Here is a 23,421-nt window from a genome sequence, read left to right on the forward strand (position 1 = left end):
TCCTTGTGTTTCTGTTTGTAGTTGACAACATTTTTGTATTATGTTTCTCAATATGTTCCGATGTCACATTTGTTAAAATAACTTGTAGTGGTTAAAAATGTTTGGAATGATATGAATGTTAAAAAGTGAACCTGGAGTGCCTTGCATGCACATTATTTAGTGACCTGCATTGCAGAATTAAAGCAAACCGTTCTGAGCCAGCTGAAAATCTACATTTTTTTAAATTCCATTTAATCTATTGTTTAATATTGAACAATTCATTACGATTTATTGTTCAGTTTTAGTTTTTTTTTTACACGAATATAAAATATAAACAATAAACCAAGAAAGTACAATCCATATACTGTGCAGGGAGAGGCAGAGAAACAAAAAGGGCTTATTTAAAGCCTCCACCTTAACAACAAAGAAAAAATAGAAACTAATTATGAAATTATGCACATTAATTGAAATTATTCACCTGCACATTAAATGTGCAGCGCTGAACCCAGCACCTATTCAAGATTCAGTAACATGGCAAAGACGTTAAACTCGGTTTACAACCAGCTTATGTCTAAGACTTCTACTGGGTAGAAAATGTTTCTAAAAAAAACTTAGTTATGATGTTATGTTTTTAGGACAAGAAGCCTTGTTATACAGTAAGTGTACTGGTACAGTGTTTGCCATTAGCACACTCACCTGCTTCTTGAACTGTTGGCACTCCTCTGGAGTCAGTGTGTCTGCTTTTGCGATGAGCGGGATGATGTTCACTTTTTCATGTAACCGTTTCATGAACTCAATATCCAGTGGTTTCAGTCTGACAGACAGAGAGAGAGAGAGAGAGAGAGAGAGAGAGAAGAACATGAGGGTTTAACGTTTCAAACTAAACACTGAGAATGAGTCCAAAAACAGCCGCAAAGGTCTCCTCTGTAGTTCAGTAGTGAGGTATCACATTTACACTGCTGTTTGGCAGCTTGGCTGAACTTGTAACTCGGCTCGTAGTAAAGCCACATGTGCTGCAAGAAGAGCAATAAATAAATGGCAGGAAATTCATTTGTGCTTGTCCACTCAGGCCAGTATAACTTTCACAGCTTTAGCCATTACACACATGCACGTTGGATTCTCATCAGCAGGTGAAATGGTGTTTTTTGGTCTCTTGATTCAATTAAAAGTTTCAATAGGAGAGGGCACTGACATTTTTCCAGATTGACATTCTGAGGATTTCAAAGGAAGGATTAGTGATTTTTGGCATTTCATTCTCTGAGAAACGCTTGTGTGCGACATATGGTGCATTTCCATGCAAAACCAACCACTAAGGTACTGGGGAGATCTGATTGGTTGCCAAGACATTGCTATGGGTTCGCTAAGGTGTTCTGATTGATGGTTAAGGTCGTTGCTATGTGGTTTCTAGGGTGTTCAGAGTAGTGTTCAAGTGTGCTAAGCTGGTTTTTAGCACTTTGTTATGTGGTTGAGAAATGGCCCAAAAGAGAACATTCAAACCAAACAAAACTAAACCACCAAACAATCCAAAACAAAAAACAAAAATAAAAAACACCAAACACCAACAACAACACTAAACAAACAAACCAGACAAAAAACACCAGGCAAACCAACAAACAAATCAAATGTACCAAAAACAACATGTCTCATCATTCTGAGACATAAAACAGGGTTAGGGACTTCAAATTCAAAACCTCCAGTATGGGCAACACAGTAACCTGCCTGGCAAACACAGGTAAATATACTTGTGTGTTCCTGACTTTTCAGATTTTTTCTGACTTCTTGGATGTGCAGACAAAAACAGTCAGAGCATGACTTTAAGCCAGAGAAAGTTTTAGGCCAGGTTATGTTTTATTTTACCACTGGATGAGTACCAGATTTTACTTATACAACAAGTAATCTGACGACAACTTAGTCTGAAAACGCTGACAGTGCAATAAATCCTAATGTACTTGGCATCACTTTAGAGCTCACTTCTAAAAGCCCCTCCGTAGCAAAAGAAAAGCACAAGCCGAATATACAGAATTTGTGTGTGTCTAAGGCTTGAAACGGAGTGCCTACCCATGACCAGAGGGAGCGATGAAGTACAGACAGCAGTGCACTCGGCTGTCGGGCATCTGGCGTCTATTGACGCGTGACTCCGAGTTGAGGTAATCCTCAAATTTGCTGTCAATGTGGTCGGTGACAGGCTGCCAGCTACAGAACACATAATCAACATTGAGAGTTAACATGTAAATGTAATATAAACAAATTAGCCATCCCTCATTTATTAACAACAATATGAGGAGACTCTCAGCTGTTTACACATGAGATGCAGAAAATACACAAAATCACACATACCAGTTACTGTTATCAACGGCATCTCCGAAGCCTGGCGTGTCCACGATGGTGAGCAGCAGTTGAACTCCACCCTCTTTTATCAGCACCTTGGACTGCTCCACCTGACAAAAAACATGACAACATAAGTCACATGACCACAAAGCAACAATAAATTAAATCACTATTAGCAAAACACATAAAAAGCAGCACAAAATCATACAACTTAAGGACTGTTCACACCAAATCCAATGTGACCATTGGATTTGGTCACAATGGACCATGCCAATTCTAATGCAAATTTATTCATTATTCTCTGGAAAAAGTTTGCATTCACATACTTAAGTAAGTGAAATCAGTATTTTTTTGCATTTATTATATTATTTAAAAAATAGTCAGCAATTGCTTGTCATACAGTCATATCTCTTATTTTCACTCCAATTGTTTATAGCCTCAATGTACTCAAAAACAATTTCAGCTCAATGTCTTTCTTGAATGAATGAATAACGGTTTTGGACTCATGATCTGAAATCTTACTGTTTGACATGTTTTTGTACTAGTTATAAGGGGTTATTTTTAGTTTTAAAATGTTGTAATGAAAATGGATATAAAAATCAGACTTGATGTAAACAGACCTTTAGCTTACAATCATGATGCTAATACAAGTCCTTAGTCCTTAAAGGGTCACTCCACCCATTTGCATTAAGAGGTCCATTGTTAGACAACCAGTCATACTATTGAATGGTCGTGCAACATTCTTTCATTTTCCCCTGAGACGAGATAAATCTACTATTTACCTTTTTCACTTCCTCCTACAATGACGCAAAAATCGTCATTTGACGTCATTGTAGGAGGAAGTGTAAAAAGGGGGGATTTCTGTATAGACTACAAGCACAAATTCCCACCCTTTCAAACCCGCCCATAGGGGGTTGGACCTAATGCGCTAACAGAGCTATCACAGATCAGTGGGTGGGACTTCACTTGCAGATACTGAAAGCAATATCAGCCATCTTGTTAATAAGCTAAGCTAACAAGCGCTGTGGATATAGGAAGTTACGACAATGACGACGGAAGAAACTAAACATGATATGGAAGAAGAGGATTTTGAAATTCTGCTGCTCGAATCCGCTGTTCGTGGCTATCTTTACGAGCCCCAATATAGTGAAGAGCAGCTGAGGCTGATGGTGGAACAGGAGGCGGCTGCCTGTCGCGAACGAGGAGCCCGGGCTGGCTTGAGCTGTGCGGGCTGCTGGTGCGTGTGCTCTCGCTGTGCGCTACGGACACAGATAGAGTCCGTCTGCTGCAGAGAATTTCAACAAGGCAGTTTCTCCTGGACGAAATCTCTGAATCAGACGACCACACGGACGTTTGTGTTGTGATGTGAACCATCCTAGTTTCGCCTGACTGAACATGCAGGTATCATGCAATAATTCACCATATAGAAAGAAATACAAACGAGTAATTCACTAATGAGTTTGCCAATGTAACGGGGTTCGTTGTTGTGGGAAGAAGGAGGCTGGAACCGGCGAACATTTAAACGTTTTAATAGTAAAATAAACAAATACAAAACAAAAGTATAAGCCAGCTGGCCACACACAACAGAAACAAAACATAAAATCAGGCCGGTTCCTTTTGTGCTTCCGCTCCTCCGTGAGAGATATGAGACCGCTGCACAGGTGCCATTCATTATCACTCGCGTCGTCCTCTCACGTCCCTCGCCCTCGTCCTGCTCGCCACAACTAACTAGACATTTTTTGTGAAATGAATTTTAAACTCATTTGGCAGCTAGCCTTCTTGTAGGCGGAAGAGCGATTTCTCTGATGTTTGCGCTGTTCTGGATTAGTGGGAGTGGCTTGCGGAGCTGTGCAACATGGTGCATTGTGGGAGTTGTTGTCTTACATACAAATGCGCCCCAAAGTTATTTTCTGTCTTTTCTCGGTCAAGAGGGCACCAAATTTAAAATTTCTTTTACATTTCGACTACATATATAACCCACTTTCAATAAAGATTAATGTTGAAATGGGTGGAGTGACCCTTTAAACATAGCACTGTATCTGAATGATTTTTGACACAAAATAAGAAACCGCAGAAAACCCCAATTAGATCTAGACGAATAAGCTATTTTCAGAGAATGGATTTGAAGCAGATATGCAAACAGTATGAGGGCCAAAACTCGTGATGAGCACATATGCTCAGGTTTCCATTCAACTATAAAGTCAATATCAGGGTCTGCAGGGCTCAAAACAACCATTCAGAGGTTTTTAGATGCACAATTAAGAGCCACCAAAAAGGGATAGCAAAGATTTTATGCTTCTGATACGAGTGTGGAACAGCTGATTGGCATTAAGCCTAACCCCAACCTTAACCCAAAGTCATTAAACTTTGGCATAACTTGCTCTATGGACAATGATGATACCTCAAATAAAGTTGAGAAATCTAGTCTTACTCTTCCATCAATGACAGGAAATTCTAAGCCCTTTAAACATTCTCAAACAGTCCGAGCTCAACAGATTCAGCCCACATGTGTGTAACCTCAGCTAAAACAAGCTCAAGCCCACACCTTTCCATGTGCACCATAAAGCGACTGTGGTCTGAGACTGTGGCTTCTGGGTTTGGGTTGTTCAGGGCTGCATTTTATGATTTCCTCCTAAACAGCCCTCCACATTCCACAGCTCGGACAGACACCACTAAGCCAAGTGCAGGACATTCATTTCATGAAGCACAACCCCCAAAAAAGAAATGTGGCCAACGTTGTCTTCCAAGTAACTGGGATGGATGATCTACACTTATCCTGAACCGAGGCTGTTTTTAGAGAGCGTGCAAGTTCAAACTGATGACATCTGTCCTTCTTGTTGTGTGTTAAAGGGTTAATTCACCCAAAAATGAAAATTAAGTCAATAATTACTCACCCCCATGCTGTACCAACCCCGTAACACCTTCGTTCATCTTCGGAGTAATTAATGACTTAATTTTCATTTTTGGGTGAACTAACCCTTTATTTTTTAAGTTGATTGATTTTAAAATGATCTATTGCCAATTATTTCAACAACTATCAGGTAAAAAAATATATAATTTTAATTGCAGCAATTGTTGTATTTACTATCGGATTAAATATTGTGATGTATACCATCTTTATATCGTCCATCGGCTACACTGCTCTTTAAGATATTGGCATCGGCCATCAAATAAACTAATTCAGGTATAATCTGATTCCACGTAAATCCTCACAAAAGCACTGAATGGCTTAATTGAAAGAATTAGAATGGAAAAGGGCAGCGTGAACATTCTTCAAAATTACTTTTTTGTCTTCCATGGAAGACAGACAATTTGGGTGAATATCCTCTTGCTAAACACTCTCACCCCCTCAGGCAACTACCAAGAGAAAAAACATGCAACATGAGAGCACATTGGCTACGTTTCTTTTTTTCTCAGTCGAGGTGTTGTTTTCGAAACCTTTAGCACTATCTGAGAGGCCATGGGGATGTTTTGGAAACATGAGAAATAAGATGCGCTAAGGCGTACGTGCAGCCACCAAAGATCTGTCATTCAGTAAATTACCAACTCCACAGAACCAGGGAAAGAAAAAAAACATGTAGAAATGATTTTAGGGCTAGGAATTTAGGAGAAATGCTCTCAGGAGTTCGTCGGCTCTGGAATGCAAAATGTTTTTTCCAGGCGAGCGTGACGATGCCTGCTGCCGCACACCTGCTGCTGGGCGTGTGGCGGATTCCTGTGTGCTTTACTGTCTGTGGTCAGCAGGTGACCTCAGATTCATCAAACTACACTGTTTTGGTGAGCTTTCCACTCATGTCTCGCTGTGATCTCCATGAGTACTCACCAACAAACATGCATCATATGCAATACGCATTATACTGCTGACCTCCGACCTTTAATGCTGATAAAAAAGCAGAGAACTGCATATCTATAAAATCCAACAAGAACATGTAAATCATGTTCTTAAAGACATGTTGCATGTGTAAAAATAGTTCAATTTGATGGACTGATATATGGATGGACAATGTCATTGTGGCAAGCTGGAAGGGTGGAGCGAGAGCTAATGAGCGTCAACTGCGCGCCACAACAGTCTCGAGTCCCACGGGGGAACTCCGGAAGGATAAAATGAGGAGTGACGACACGGAATGATGAGAGAGGACTAGGCCTGGACTTTTGATTTAGTTTATGCGGCAGTCGTCCGTGAGGGGCTGCCACTTTACTTTTGTTTTGTTGTTTGTTTATTTGGTGATTAAAGTTACGTTGAACGTTCGCTGGTCCCCGCCTCCTTCCCTTATCAACCAACTTTTGTTACAGTCACTAATTTGAAAAAATTCATATCAGTCCATCCCTAGGCTAGCATAACCATTTAAAAGCACATTATTCTTTGGCTGGACATGAACATTTTTCAAATGTTCAAGACAAAAAACAATTCCACTATATAATTTTGTTTTGTTTTGTTTGATTGCTGACATGGCACTAAAACAGGCACCCACAGAGGTGTACCGCAGAACATTTGGGGTGAAGTTTGGGTTGGCATGTCAAACATTGGAGCTTATAATGGCACATGCAAAGACAGACAGCACTTTAAGTGTGATTTATCACCTAGCAAGACAACTTGCTCACCACCTGCCTGTAAAATGGTGCAAACGAGATACCTTGATCCAGTAACAAACCCATAGAGTCTTCTCTAACTTCCTCCGTCTGTACAGCAGACCACATTGGTTTCCATCAGACACATACTACTCCATTTCATCACAACCGTTCGTCTCTCAAAAAAAAAAAAAAAAGCAATACAAACCACAATAAAAAGTAGTTAACGGTCTGAGAAACAGGGAAAAGTTTTCCCCCCTTGCACTTCCTCTAACTGACTGACAATCTGACTAATGCACAAATTTATATATCAGTCCGGTGTTTACAAGTTTTGTTAGCAGTAAGCAAGTGAAAGGTAAAAACTAGTCATTGAATTTCATGAAGCTTGTGAAGTTCAAAGCATTGAATCTAGCACATTATTGAGAGAGAAGCGGTTGAAGATGGCGTCCTACGCAGGGCTAATATCCCTTGGCACTGAAGTAAACATCAAAGCAGAAGCTGTGGTCCAAGCTAACGGGTACACATTTCAAAAAGGGTGCACTTCCCTGAGAACGGTCTAATTCCTTTCGATAAATTGAGTGTCTGACTCATTTCAACAAATGAGGTATTTTGGTTGAAGTAAAGTGCTCTCAATATGGATGGCAACACCGTAGGAGGCCATTCACACAAAACATATTTTTGCCAGATGCAAGCTGTGGAATGGAAAAGGTCTTTTTGAAAGTTGAACGTAAAATTGTTTTTCTACATGGCTAGATGCATGTCTGACCATTGTGCTTGTGTATTTTGTGGCATCTCATTTAAAAAATAAAGCAGTGCTCAAGTTAAATAAGTCCAACAAGTCTCAAGACCTCACACTTTTTTCCCCATTTACTTCTCGCAACTCCGAAACAACGCATTCAGTGAGAATGACCCTTAAGGGTGCCTACTAGCATTATTAAGAGAATTAGGAAATCCGTTGATTTCAAGGCATTGAAGGGTGCAGAGAAAAAACAAAAAGGTAACCAAAGTTTTGCTCCAATGCAGTTTAGAATTTCAGACAGGTGGGTCCAGTTGTGCTTTTGGAAATACAATTAGCTGTATTCTAGCTTCCCTTTCCACGCCCTTTAAAAAGGATCACACACACATTCCTACTCTCAGTATGACTACACTGCATATTTTCCCTTTTCATTATTTTCCCTTTTTGCTTTTCTGCTGTTATCTCGGGACGCGAGTCCCGAGAAAATGGCGTTCGTCAGCTCCAGTTTGTATCCAGCCTCTCACGGAGACTTCTGATGCTCCAATCACAAAGCCTGTGAATTGACGACTCAACACAGGCGATATGAACTCTCTATGGTGGACGCACTGACCCTCAACAACTCGTCTTAATACTGGCGTGATTACTTGGACTTCCAAAAGATGGAAATGGATAAATACTCTAAATGTTCCGATCCAATCTGACTTGTAATGCTGCCCGAATCATGCACTGTTCCTTCGTTGGCCAGAGGAGAACTGGCCCCCCGACTGAGTCTGGTTTCTCCCAAGGTTTTTTTCTCCATTCTGTCACCTGATGGGAGTTTTGGTTCCTTGCCACTGTTGCCTTGGCTTTTGGCTTGCTTAGTTGGGGACATTTAATATTCAATAATATTATTGATCTGCCTTACTTAAGGTGGACGTTGACGCAATTTTCTTTTAGAAACAAACTTTGTTATAATGTTTTCATGTTATCACTGTGAAGCGCTTTGATACAATCTGTATTGTAAAAAGCGCTATATAAATAAAGGTGACTTGACTGCAGACATCACATTTTGTTCTGATGAATTTAAGTAGAAATCATAGAGTGATATGGTTCCTGTATAAATTAGAAGAGCAAAAATAAGCATGCAGTGACATGTAGATGATATAGCACCGCTGTTATTTAGCTATGCTGGGAAACCAGAAAGACAGCGTTTCCTCTGCAGGGCTCTGATTCCTCTGCAAATAGATGAGTGAAGACACATACTACAGGCAACAACTGAAAAAACATTTGGCTGGTCTTGACGCTAAGGAAGGCTCTGACAGAGAAACTGTGGAGCTGTGACGTCTATTCAAACATGAGCTGCTGTTTTAACATCTATTTCTGAAGACTTCAACCGTTTATTCACGTGACAGTGACAATGTTTGGAAAAGGAAAAAGAACATAAATAACTGCATGGGCTCGATATTCACCATGCCATGTCATAACCTGCCTTTGCCAAGAAACCGCAAGACTAACACAGTCAATGGTACTTCCTCATAATACTTCCTGTGTGTGATTTTTATCACACCTCTGAGAGCTGCCCGTCTTCAGAGCTGGCAACCAGAAACAACACTCGACCTTGTAATTCAATAAAGAAGCTGGACTTGCTCACTGTGAAGTGAGCTTCAAAAACATACTTTCAAAAACCTTTACCCTTTAACCAGAGAATTTCCATGATTTTCCCTAAACTTTACTTGTCGTTTAGACTACTAGATAAATTCTTGACAATTATATATAGATTGTACTAGCCGATGAACCATTACAGAAAAATAGAAAAAAAGTGAAAAGAAATGTGTAGTTTATGTTTAAATCATCTTCATGACTTTTAAAGGCCTGGAAATCACAACGTTACCCGAGTTACCTGTTACCAATCAATTTTCAAGACTGTCTGAGCATGTGACTCAACAAACAAGCATGTGATTGATTCTTAAGATTAAAAAAGTCTTTGTAAACACACCTTTTCATGTATATATCCAGTTTCATAGACGTGGCAAATGACATAAGAGAAAAAAAACTAAATACAAAGTGTATTAAGATAGATAGCAAACTTGCAAACTATAATACATGTAAACAGGTAAATATGTCGTTTTATCTATAAGAAATTAACAGAGTTTGTTTCTAATTTGTTTGTTGAAATCTGAAATTATTTTCCAAAATTTTCTCCTCCTCAAAATTACAAAAAAGGAGCCAGAACTGTGAAATTTGTAAAAAGTAACTGACGACGGATTGTTGAATTATTTGAAAAATAATGCACAGCCGAGGTAGTAATGCGGTCACGGTAGTCAACGACCCAGAGTCAATTATTCAGTTTATACTACAGTTACCATAACTCAAGACATTGTTCAGATATACTTTATGTTAAGACATTTGTCAGGTTTTTGTCCATAAAATGCTCATGTGTGTAGGACTAACAGCACACAACAAGTTTCCGTGTGTCTGTACAGTATGAGTGTGCGTTTGAGAGTGAGAGAGAGAGAAAGCCTGCTTTCCATAGATAATAAAAAGGGAATTTAGTTGGAAAATCAAGGAAATGGTTTGTCATTTTCCTATATTATTTGATATATTTATTTGCTCAGTCAAAGTCTTTGTAGGTTTTGGTTCTTCTGCTGCTGTAGTGTGTAAGGACCTTTGAAATAACTTAAATAATCTGGCAAAGTAATATGGAACTGTGGTCAATATCTGCCTAGAACTTTAGCTGTGCATTCCTGAAAAAAGCATCACAGTAATCTGAGGTGTGATCACCCAGCCCATGTCTTCTGTCTTACGAAACAATTCCACATCAATGATATCATCCTGATAATTGCACCACACCAGTGTAATCACCCAGCAACGGTGCACAAATGGTGAGAACATCTTGACTGGCTTCATAACCGTCTAAAATTCCATCTGTGACTGGACTGGAGTGGGAAACCAAATCCGCAGATTGTGATTGGTCTTTGTACTTCCTTTGTTGATGAAAAAGTGATTGTATTCGCCAAGCCACAAATTGTCAGCAGCTGGCGTGGGCTGTCCTCTTCTCACCTGACCTGACGCAGGCAATTGAGGTGGTGAGATAGTCTGGATAAATATCTCAAGCAATTGTCAGACATATGGTGTCAGAAATCAACACTAGCCCCAATGAAGTTAGTAATTTGGGGTGTGGTTTAAAGTCGACACAACCCCATTTGCAATGCATTTCAGGACTTCTCATTTGAAAGAGTAAAACTGGTGCATTTAAAGTCACAACGAAAATGAACTAAATGTCATTGTTTTGTCTTTCAAAGAGGTCAGTGCTTAAGTTATCCATGCTCCACTGAAAAGGTCAGAAAAGGTGGAGCAGAACGGAGGATAAAGACGTGATGAAGAGCTTCACTGCTCCTTCAAGCATCTCTTGTCAGAGTCTGATATCACAGAGGGCAAAAAACGGTTTAGATGTCCGCAGGTATGAAGGTCTGGACACATCACTGCTCTGCCAAACCCACAGCTTTCAACACACTCATATATCTGACCGCAAAAGTCTGCAGCACTTTTTATACACTAGTATTTCCTTCCAAATGTTGCCAGACATGTTCACTCACTGTCGATTAGCAGTATTGACATACTACTTGAGTTTAGGATAAACAGACAAACTGTTGTATTGAGGGATTGAACAGACACACACACTCATCTTTCAACCTGTCACAATGTATTCACATCTCAATGGCAAACATATCCAGTTAGAGCTGCCAACACTTTACATAAACAACAAAACTAATCTCAATGAGTACTGCCAAATAAACACACACAGGCCTGGAATAGTCAGGACACTGGTGCCAGACCACAGAGTGGGTGGTTAACGTGTGCCATCATAATCACATCTATTACACACACAAACACACAGAGAGAGATCTTGAGCTCTTCAGTTAGCAAAGAGTGACGCAACAGTGTGAAACGTCAGTGATGAAGCTTATCTTCCTGCACAAATCACTCACATGCTGATTCTCTGACTCACTTCCCAGAATTCTCAGAGGCAAACAACCACACACAAGTTCATTGTGGAGGATAGAACAGAGACACGATCGGTTTTATCTGACAGCAGAGGCTTCAGATTCTTAGACTGGTATTTTATCAGCATGTAAACTCATTTCACTCACTCAAATTGTAATATATTGTAAAATGTAATTTATCGGTATAAAGCTGAATTTTCAGCAGCCATTACTCACATTACACATTCTTCAGTGACACATGGTCCTTCAGAAATCATTATAATTTGCTGCTCAAGAAACAATAACATAAAACTGAGCTATATTTTCAGCAATATCATCCAGCCCTAGTCAATAATCAATCTGGGAACAGACAACATTTAAATGTTATATGTTTATATAATACAGTTTTTGCAGTTAACATAGGTCATATAAATATCCTATACACATCCCCAATACAGTTTTTTTTATTTGTTTACAGTACATGTATACTTCTGTTGTAATTATGCTTGGAAATCGATAATAATAAAATATATATTACAAGTACAAATACTGTTTAAATTACCCCAGTATTTAAAGTAATTACTGTGCATATGATTTCTGTTATGTATTGTAGTGATATGTTTTTTTAGTTAAAAAAAGTTAAAAATCAAGGCTGTATTATTCTCCATCAATTTGCACATTATGCAATCAGACTAATGAGATGGTTGCCATGGTTACATATTTTTATGGGGGGGGGGGGGGGGGGGGGTGTAGCATTAATAACACACTGCATCTATCAATTTACTTGCACGCATTTATGGGCAGATTTTGACCATTCCAATGTGGCAGACATGTATGACAGCAATTAGCAACAGTTGCTAATGCATCATCTACTTGTTCATATCTACAGTATAGCAGCATGTCATGTTATTCAATCAGTATGTTCATCTCATCAGATGTGTGGCAGTGGTGACTTGATTAAAGGGCATCTCAATGGAAACTATGTTTTCCTAAGATTAATCCAGATATAAACCTAATGCTTCACCTGACATGAGCCAAGAGCAGTATGATATCAAAACTGAGCCATTTCTACTAAAGTATAATTTCCTGATCTATCAGCATAGACATCGGACATAGGATCATGTCTTGTAGACTGCAAAAACACCAGAAATGTGTGAATAGTGTGGCACTGTAATCACTGCATTCTTTACAATAGCTGTAAAACCACATACCACAAAAGCATGTGAGGGATCATGGGTCACACCTGTGTTTGATAGAGATTGCCAATGCCTGTCAATCCAGTTCTAATGCTCACTGGATTGACAGCTGCTGTTTGGTATTTTAGCAGCAGGCCACATCACATATTCCTTCCTTTAGAGCAGGGGCTCCCAATTCAAGTCCTTGTTTCTCTCCGCTCTGCACATTTTTCATGTCTCTCTTATCTGACACGCTCAGTTGAGGGGTGGGTTCCATTCAACCATATATGTGCTGTGAAGGGAACTTTAAAGAGTATTTCACCATTAAGGGAGATTCCAATCCGAAGCAGGCATTTGTATGCGGCTGGCCATTTAATATATATATATATTTATATACTTTTTAACCACAAATGCTCGTCTTGCACTAGCTCTGCGATGTGCCACGCATTACTTAATCACATTGAAAAGGTCACGCGTGACAGGTGGAAGTACCGACCTAGTGATTACAAAGTGAACATGCAAAGACTACAAACGCCCTTTACAAAAAAACAAAAACACAGGTAACAACGATGTCGGACGATTTTGAAGTTGGAGGAGAAAGTTAAATTGAGTTTTCCGCCTATGTTACGCATGAGCTTTTCAACGTTATTACACAATGCATGGCGCATCGCAGAGCTAGTGCAAGACGAGCATTTGTGGTTAAAGTATATATATATATATATATATATATATATATATATATTTTTTTTTTTAAATGACAGATCGTTTCGCTAGATAAGACCCTTATTCCTCAGCTGGGATCGTGTAGAGCCCTTTGAAGCTGCATTGAAACTGCAATTTGGACCTTCAAACCGTTCGAGCCCAGTGAAGTCCACAATATGGAGAAAAATCCTGGAATGTTTTCCTCAAAAACCTTAATTTCTTTTCGACTGAAGAAAGAAAAACAGACATTTTGGATGACACGGCGATGAGTAAATGATCAGGAAATTTTTATTCTGAAGTGAACTAATCCTTTAAACTCCTCTAATATGCACAACTTTGAGTTTCGTCTGTGTTTGATGACATCACAGAGTTTTGCAAATGAACGCATTTTTAGTGAATTGAACTGCAACAGATATCCCATGCTAAAGTGAGTAGTGAGCAGTGAACACTGTGTAGGGACCCCTTCAATCGGGACACACCCAAGTTGGAGCTCTCTTCTAATGAGCTGATGATCTGAATCAGGTGTGTCAGATAAGAGAGACATACAAACTGTGCAGAGCGGGGAGGCGCAAGGACTGGAATTGGAAACCCCTGCTTTATGGCGCATTTCCACTCTATCGTACGGTTCGGCACGGCACGGCTCGACTCACTTTTCAGTTGCAGTTTAGTACCGCTTCAAAGTGGGTGGGAGTATAGACTGATCGTTATAGTTGCGCCACCTTTACTGCAGTGACATTATTGTAAACGCGACAAACAAACATACAACACAGGAGCATATATATGGAATGGTTTTCTTGATTCTCGACATGTGGATGTTTTTCACTGCAAGACGAAGAAGTTTGTTTGTTTGGGTTTGGTGTCTCGTGCGCAAATCCAAATACTCTGGTAGTGACGATTCTCTCGGACCAATCAGTGATCTGCAGTGTTTACACATCACATTTTAGTATCGGCTCGTTTGGAACTTCAACCGAGGTAGTACTATTTAAGTGAGCCGTACCATGCAATGGAAAAGCACCAAAAAAGTGAGCCGTACCGACCCGTACCTTGCAGTGGAAAAGCGCCTTTAGAGAAATGGGAAGCTGTCTTTAGCATGAGCTCCTAAGTAAAAAGTTTGATACAAGGCTGATGCTAGAATACTGCTGATTCTGCAAAAGATTCAGCCCTACACATGGCAGACTGAGGCATATGTGATCCAGATGCAAGAAACCGCTCTATAGAGTGCTGCAGGATGACATATTTTTGTAGGCCAAAACCCAAAAACGAGACACATTTTAGCACTTCTGAATCCATCGTCCTGAAGTCAATGGGTTTTTTGAATGGGTTTTTGGTTAAATGCCTAAAATAAGGTCTGTGTTCGACTAAAGCTAGAGATATTTTCCCATTTTATTCTATGACATAAGTAATATCATGGCTGCTAGTGCTAACAAGTGTCTAAATGGGACTACAGAGGTTGTCTGGGACATTAACTGTTCGGTGTGATGCCGTTTAAACTCATCTACTCACAAGTCCACTTTCACAGCCTCATTGTGTTTATAATCATGCTTTTGCAAACTATCCTAACTCAACATTTTAGGATTTTTTTTTTTTTAATTAAGTTGTCCAAAGCTTAATGTTGGTGATGATACAAGTCATACGATCATGGTGTAGTTTGTTTATAGATAATGTTTAGCTTTTTACTTGTGTAGATTTAGCCTTAAAAATGTATAATGTAAGAACCAAACTTTAGTTGAGCTTATTTTCTGCAATAATCCAAAAGCCAACGGAAAACTCCAATTGGGTTTTTGTCGAGGGAACCAGGGTGATGCGAACTTACAGATTGGCCAACAAAATATGTCGCCACTGTAGCGCTTTATAGTGATCTCATGGTAAAAGGAGGATACATCCATATACTGAGTGGATCTTACCTGAACAGTTTTCTTGATTCTGTGAGAGGGTCCGGGATACTCTGGTGAATACAAGTCTGTCAGGAACAGGGAGTTGATGAGTGTAGACTTTCCCAAACCTGATTCTCCTGCAGGACAGAGAATAAGACATTACGTCAGGACGTGACTCACTCATCACTTCTGTTGTTTGTGAACAAGGACTGTGTGGAATTTGTGTCTGCAGATTTCCACACAATCTGTACAGCCATCATTCACAATGTTCTACACATTCTCCTCTTACATGTCTGTTTGATTAAATATTTTTAGTAACTTATGGTGCTTGCTAAAGCTAGGGCCCAATTAAATATGTTTTATTTATTCACAAATTCCATTTTCCGTTTTAATGGCTTAATTAAGTTTTAATCATTTTAAATCAATCTTTTAAAATGTAATTAATTTAAATAATAAAACAAAATACTTTATCAAATTAAGTACGTTACAATGGAGGTTTGATTAATAATATACATCCCTACTTTTGTTTTGTTAATTAGAAATTTGCCAAATTCTGTGACATTCCACGTTATACAATAAATTCTATTTTAAGAACTGGATTCCACGATTCTGTCTGCATTTTCCGCATTGGCGAAAATCATAGGGCCCTATAAGACACATCATTGCAAATCTACCAAAACTCAGCACTTGGAATGTCTGAGATGTTTCAGTTTTTTTAACTTAACTCCAAAAACAGGAAATCAGTCTAGAGGAGTGGCCTAATGTAATCAGTTTTGTATGAACTTATATGGGGTTGTTCCCAGCTTGAGTCTGAGAATCGCTGACAGCATCTGAAATTTGTGAAATTCCATGAACCACAAGAGAATACAACTATTTATCTGGATAGATGGAGAGAACTTTTAAACAGTCTGAAACTCAGACTCAACATGATAAAGTACAAACCAGGAGAAGAACTAGAGGGTGTGCTGAGAACCAAATAAACAAAGAGGATGTTCAAAAAAACTTGACAAACTTTATAAGTGGCGTTTCCATCTCTCATACTTAACCTTTAACCCTAAGTGTTAAACTGTGCTGGATTAATTGAATGCTAAAGTTTGTGCTATGGATATGAATAACTCAAATTACCTGGGTTGTTTAGAAAAAGGTACACGGTATCTTTTCTAACCAACTAGACTTATGATTTTTCGCCTAGTAGACTAAAAATACATTATGAACTCTTATGATTTGCACTACTGTTCAAAAGTTTGGGGTCCGTAAGACTTGAGTGTTTTTTTTTTAAAGAATTATCTTGTGTTCACCAAGGCTGTAATATTGTGAAATATTATTATAATTTGAAATAATGGTATTCTATTTGAATATATTTTAAAATGTAATGCATTTCTGTGAAGGCAAAGCTGAATTTTCTGCAGCCATTACTCCAGTCCGCTGATTTGCAGCTCAAGAAACATTTCTTATTATTTTAAATGTTGAAAAGAGTAATGCTTCAAAAAAAATTTTGGAAAGCATAATTATATTTTTTCAGGATTCTATGATAGAATTTGATAGAATTCATAGAATGCTCAAAAGAACAGCATGTATTTGTAATAGAAATCTTTTGTAACATTACAAATGTCTTTACTGGTACTTTTGATTAATTTAATGCATCCTTGTTGAATAAAAGTGTTCATTTCTTTCAAATAATAAAAATACTGACCCCAAACTTTTGAACGGTAGTGCATGTCAACAAGCAACTACACAAAACAACCTAGCACGCACCTAGAAATGCCTTAGCAACCACCTGAGGTAACCCAAAAAATTACTCAGAGCAAATGTATGTTAAATAAAAATATTGCTGACATTTGATTTCCACACACTTCAAGTGCTTCCCCACAATGCACGTCTCCAACAACAATTGACTTTTTCACAGAATAATTCCTCCCAAGCATCCGTGAGCAATCCATCAACTGGATGCGTGGCAACGTGGTTCCTGTAAGGCCTGGAACAAAGAGGACAGTGTGAAGGAAACTGGGTGCATGCTGGCACAGAGCAGCGCTGGGCTTCTCTCCTGACCTTTAACAAGTGCCCAACCCTGTGCCACTTCCACAGCCAGCCAAAGCAGCACGTAAAACAGGGAGAGAACCTTCAAACAAAGAAAAGCTTCTTTTCAAATCCTAAATGTTTTCCAGAAGGGCAGAACAACAGTGACCTCACCATTGCAAAAGAAACATCTTCCACTCACAGCCTGGAGGGATGCAAAAACCAACTGCTGTCTTTGAGCAGAATGAGGGCAAACCCAACAGGATTTATTTTGCTCTCTGAATGTGGTCTTTGAAAACAGGGAGTGAAATACGGTCTTCTTTAAAATGTCATAATGAATTAAGGAAACAATAAAAGCAGGCAGCGAGTGGTGGAGCAAAGCGGGTACTGGGGTGCACTTCTGCCCTTCTCTGGACTGGAACCAGTGCAGCTGAGAGACCAGAAAAACAGTCACGATGGTGGAGTTACTGCTGGAAGACACATGATACTGAATAATAGGGCTGCCAGAGTAAAGAATTTCCCTGCTACAAGAAATCCACATAAAAAGATTTTATGGAATTGTGGCTTGTAGGAGTTATGGTATCGTAACTTGCAGCTGTTTAAGGACACTAATTTAGTACAAAATCTTTAAACAGATAGTTCACCAAAAATAAACATTATACTCAAATAACTCATCCTCATGTCACTTCAAATATCTGTATGACTTTCTTTCGACAACGCAAAAAGTATGCTCTTCACGTTGTTCATTTCCATACAATGACAGTGGACAAGTGCTTCAAAAAGGATAAATTCTGCTGCAATTATGCTAAACTACGTTGTTTCTCCCAGCTAAAAAAAAAAAAAAAAGTGTAAAAATTGTGTTTTTGAATATTGTGCAAGTAAGATTTGAGTAATGTGTAAATACAATTTGAGAGCTGCACCCATGAGTTCCTTTGTCCTTTTTGGAATTAAACAGCAGCCATTAACATTCATTTTTATTGTATGGAAAGGAACGATGTAAATATTCTGCTGCTTCTTCTGTGATCCATGCAGGGTTCAAAATAAAAAAAAGCAAACATCAGATAAGAGTAACAATTGGCTTTAGTGTGTAAAGGGCAATCACACTACACTTTTTCACTCCATTGACTTTCATTCATATGCATGTTAATGCCAGAGACCGGAAAAACGCAATCTCATGCAAGCTGCAGGGTGGCAGCGTTGCAGGAGTAGATTGTATATTTAGGGGTCCAAGCACAGAACGCACTGGTACCCTACTGAGTTTGAGTTTTTTCTTTATTCTTTCTGCCTCAAAAGTGTATGGGTGTCAGAGACCATAAATCATAGAGACCCAAACTTGGCAGGAATTTCTTATCATGCACCACTACTCAGGAGCAGAGACAGACACCCACCTGACACTAAAGGCACTATAAGGCGATTTGCATTTTGGATCATAACTTTATTTCACGCCATAACATTTTCGGGACAATTTGAATTTTCTTAAAAACCTGCTTTTTCAAATTCCTCCTAGGCTGTTGGTTAGATCTTCACCAAATTAGGCACCCAGCAGCAAGGGATAGTGGTGGTGGCAAAAAGTTACCTGATTCACTGAAGCGTTGCAAAGTTATTAGTGAATTAAATGGCCTGGTGTCACTCATTATTCATGAATTGACCTATATGTTGTGAATGCAACCTTAACAAAACTTGATACACAGTGTTAATATAACAGCCTGATCAGAACAGCAAAGTCCACAACAGCTATAATGAAATTGTTGGAATAACTTTCAGAATGTTTTTTTTTTTTCAGCAGATGAATAAAAACCCTCACACCCAATCAGAATCCGCAGATTTGAAGAATAATAGTCTGACCAATGCTGATTGGCAACGCAAATTTGTGTCTACAAGTAAAGAAAACATCTGATTGAGCTGAATTTTTACCATCAAAAGCATATACTGTATAAGATGTCTGAATATTTTTTTCTCTTCCGGTGATTTATGTGAAATATAAAAGCCTCCAAAATGAAAATTTGAGGAACCACATTACAAAGCTATTGTGACGGGTGCAGGTTCACTTTCTGTGTCTAAAACAGTTATTACATTATTTGTTTGTTTTTTCTTGCATATTTGTAGCAAACATTATAACAGAGACAAAAATATTTTTTCATAAAAATAATGTGAAAGTTTATGGTTGGTCAGTTTTCTCCATTTACTTGCAATTGACAGAATGTACAAAAGGGTACATTCTAGTTCCATGTAGGAAGAAAGCCATTTCGGTTTTGAACAACATGATGGTGAGTAAATTACAACATTTTTTTCTTAACTATTCCTTTTAGTTAAACTCTGAATCGCCCCATGCAAGAGATGTAAGTGCACATACAGACAGAGTTTAGCCTTGAGGAAGGAGAGAAAGACATTGATAAATGAACAAAAAGGTGACTATGGGCAGAAGGTTTACCATGTTAACACTAGAGCTAATTACAGAGTCCTTCATTGAACTCTGTGTCAACAATGATGATAGATCAGGGCTTTCCTGTCAGCCGCCCAAAAATGCAAAACTGCGGTATCTGTAACCCGCCCTGTCTCTGTGCGTTACGAAACTCACTGTTTGTGCTGTGTCAAATCCTAACAGGCATGCTTTGAGCAGATGAAAAACAACACACAACAAGCATCCATCAAGCCTCCTGTATTGCACAACATTAACCATTACAGAACACTTCTCAGACACAGCAAACACTACAATAAGTCCAAACTGTTTAAATGGAGGCAATCTAAACAAGAGATGTTAAGTGTTACGGAAAGCCACAGAAGAGCGGGGTGAGAGTCATGCCACTGGAGCAGTTCAACCCAAAGACCACCAGGCGGATCATTAAGGGTCCAACACTCTTCCTTTAAAGGAAATATCCCACAGCTGTGTAAACCAGGGGGCTTATTCCAGAGGAACTCCCCATCGAATGATAGGGGTGGGGGAAGCTGGAAAGCAGGAAAAGCTCAGGCCTGTGCTGGCAGGGAAAGAGTTCACCACGAACTTCCAAACAACTTTCACTGGCTCGGATAAAACCAGAATGCAGGAAAGAAGATCCGTTTATGTGTGCTGTCAGAAAGATATATACAGCGCATATATATATATATATATAAACTTTGTAGGCTAAAAAAAACGCAAAAGCGAGTTGCATTTTAGCACTTACGGTTCCATCTTCCCGAAGTCAATGTTTTTTTTTAATGGGGTTTTGGTTAAATGGCTGAAATAAGGTCTGTGGTGAACACAAGCTCAAGACACTTTCACATTTTATTCTATGAATGAAGCTGTTACGTGTCTTGAAAAAGGCGAATGGCTAAATGGAACTACAGAGGCTGTCGGGGACATTAAATGTCATCACGCCGAAAAGGTAAACTCAGTCCACTTTTACAGCCTTGTTATGTTTATAATTGTGCTATTCCAACTCAAACGTCTTGGGAAAATGTTTTTAGATACAAACTGAAAGTTGTCGGAAGTTTAGTGGTGGTGACGTTGAATTCGTGGGAACGTGGTGTAGTTCGTTTATAGCCTACTTACTTCTGGCGACTGCATTTAGGCTAAAAGTTGTGTTCATCTGTGATAATTATCTTGAGGACAAAACGTGTAAGTATCATAAGCTTTTGTTGATCACAGAGCTTGTTTTTAGCAATAATCCAAAAGCCTATGGGAAAATCCTATTGGGCTTTCGACGAGGGAACCAGTGTGATGCTAACTTTCGGTTGGCCTACAAAGTGACGTCATACCAGTCCTACTCTATTGGAATAGTTATAAATTTCCATTTGGGTGCCAGTAGTGGTTTGTAAAAGAAAGAAAAAAATCCTAAGCAGTCAAAATAGTCATCAAAGATAAGGATATTGGGGGCCTCAGAGCCAAAGCAGTGGCATCTGAGATGTTCTATTTTTTTCTATAAAAAAAAATATATATATATATTGTTATTGTTATATGAATATTAATGTTTGATCAAGTTACCATTATTTTTATATTTAGAGGCAGAAGGCCATGTGATAGTGTATGTGGGTTCAGGGTTGAAGAAGAAGAAGCAGAGAAAGAAGAAAGAAGAAGAAAGAAGAAGAATCAAGGTCAATCCTTATAAATGGCTGGTAAATGTGTTAATGATTGGTAAATATTGACTTTCACCAGACTCATGACTCTTACCCCACTGCCAGTCAACAGACAGGTCTAAAACCCATAGAAGATCACATTGTACGACCCACTGAGCACAGACGAATGGTCTGAACAACAACAACATCTGTGTCTTTATCATCCAAAGAAAGAGCTGGAAGTGTTTGACAGCGCTGCACTTTTTCAATTATCCTGCGATTCTAATTACACGCTGTACACCAAATTGCCATCTAAAAGCTCGTTTCCTGCCCAGTGTGCAGCAGAGGGGGAAACTCCAGGGCGTAGCTGCACCAACACTCCTCCCAAAATCCTGTGGAGATGGATTTCTAAAAAACTGTCAGAAACACAGCTTCTGCTCTGGATTACTTCCATTATGAGCAGGATGTGAGGTGACCCCAGGTGGGCGTCAGTGACAGTTTCAGGTTGTGTTGTGTTTGGAGTCTGAAGAGCTGAAGGTTGAGGTAGATACTAGTCCTCAGGCCAGGCTGAATGAATGGGATTACAGGAAACTTCCCACCCACAAGGCCACGCTCACACACACACATTCCAAGGGAGGGGAAAAACCCCAGGTCCATGGGAGAATGGGAAGCACATTTGTTTCAAATGCGCGTTACTTTGAGCCCTGCTCTCTCGTTCCGTTCTTCCATGTGAAATCCATCACTAATGCATTTCAGCGCACAGCTGCCAGCGCCCGGCATGAAGCGGCCCGTGTGAAACCATATACCTCTAGACACATGAGTGCATATAATCCACATAGCACTGTAAGCTGGGTCACCAGCCCTCTATTTTTGACACTGCTTTTATTAAAGTTTCATTCAAACTTTTTTCCATATGTCGCAAACCTCAAAAGGACATACAATGTTTTTTTTTAAAGGGATAATTCACCCATAAATGAAAATTTGGTCAAAATTTACTCTGTCAAGTTGAACCAAACCATATTACCTTATTTTCTGTGAAACATAAAAGAAGAAATTTAACAGACTGTTCTAATTCCAGTGAATTAGAAATGTCAAGCTCCAATATCTTCTTTTGTGTTCCAAGGAAAAAGGAAAATTCAGAACAATGACAATTTTCTTTTTCAGGTGAACTACCCATTTTTAAGGTTTATCAACTTTACTTTTAAATGAAAGAAAAGGTCTAGCAGATATTCCAAAAAGGTAATAATTCTCCTCAAATGACAAATGAACTTTAATTTAATTCTGTGGGCAGCAGTGGGATGAACTGGACAGAAGCTACTCACCGACGACCATGAGAGTGAACTCAAAGCCCCTTTTCACAGACTTTCTGTACACTTGGTTGGGGAGATTTGCGAATCCCACGTACCCCTCAAGGTTCTTCTGTTGCTGTAGACCAAAACCAAACACAGTCAACGGCTTTGTCATGCTAGTCTGACAAAACAACACAAATAAGAAACACGTAGGCGGCCATCCATGACTACATTTGATTACTGTTAACAAGATGAATCTTCAAAAACAGAAAAAATGGGTTTGACACTTAAACAATAGCATAGAAATTTGGCTATAATAAATGTAATTAGTTAAAAGCATGGGCTTTAAGACAAATGATCATTTAAAAAAGATATTCGTTTAAATTTTCTGGAGAAAATGTCAATGCTTGCTTGTGCAAAACAAAACAAAAAGTCCACCCCATGTCTTTATAATAACCACATGGATAACCACGACTTGGTGGAGCTTATGAACAGAGTATTTTGCTAAGCAACAGTGAATAGCAGGGCAGAGTCTCTCGTCTCTATACTTTGTATTTGGTGTTTTTTGATAAACACCATAGCGAAAACATGTGAATACAGCTTGACTTCCTTTCTACTCTGAAAAGTGGGTGTCAAAAACAGAAAGTTGCACACAGCTGCCCTTTTGAACCGATATATTGTTTTTTTTTGTGCGTTTTGTCAAGGTTTTAAATGATTGTATGCATACTTACTGCTACTTTGGAGAGCATTCAGATCGTG

General features: G+C 39.0%; 1 protein-coding gene across 5 annotated transcripts in view; it reads right to left on the reverse strand.

Moving 5' to 3' along the window:
* The window catches only part of septin7a (septin 7a), a 42,367-nt gene that overhangs the window by 11,239 nt on the left and 7,707 nt on the right, over positions 1-23,421 (reverse strand). For 4 of the 5 annotated variants that reach the window (XM_056254579.1, XM_056254583.1, XM_056254582.1 and 1 more), the window contains exons 2-6: positions 22,696-22,792; positions 15,356-15,462; positions 2,317-2,417; positions 2,038-2,172; positions 676-793 (exon numbers count right to left, since the gene is read on the reverse strand). In XM_056254579.1, the coding sequence (XP_056110554.1) occupies positions 676-793; positions 2,038-2,172; positions 2,317-2,417; positions 15,356-15,462; positions 22,696-22,792 (558 nt within the window). The remainder of the gene's footprint in view (positions 1-675; positions 794-2,037; positions 2,173-2,316; positions 2,418-15,355; positions 15,463-22,695; positions 22,793-23,421) is intronic. The other variant, XM_056254581.1, reaches the window with a different exon arrangement.

Source organism: Rhinichthys klamathensis, unplaced genomic scaffold (genome assembly GCF_029890125.1).
Source record: "Rhinichthys klamathensis goyatoka isolate OS25496 unplaced genomic scaffold, OSU_Roscu_1.1 h1tg000111l_1, whole genome shotgun sequence".
In the NCBI taxonomy this organism is placed as follows: Eukaryota; Metazoa; Chordata; class Actinopteri; order Cypriniformes; family Leuciscidae; genus Rhinichthys; species Rhinichthys klamathensis.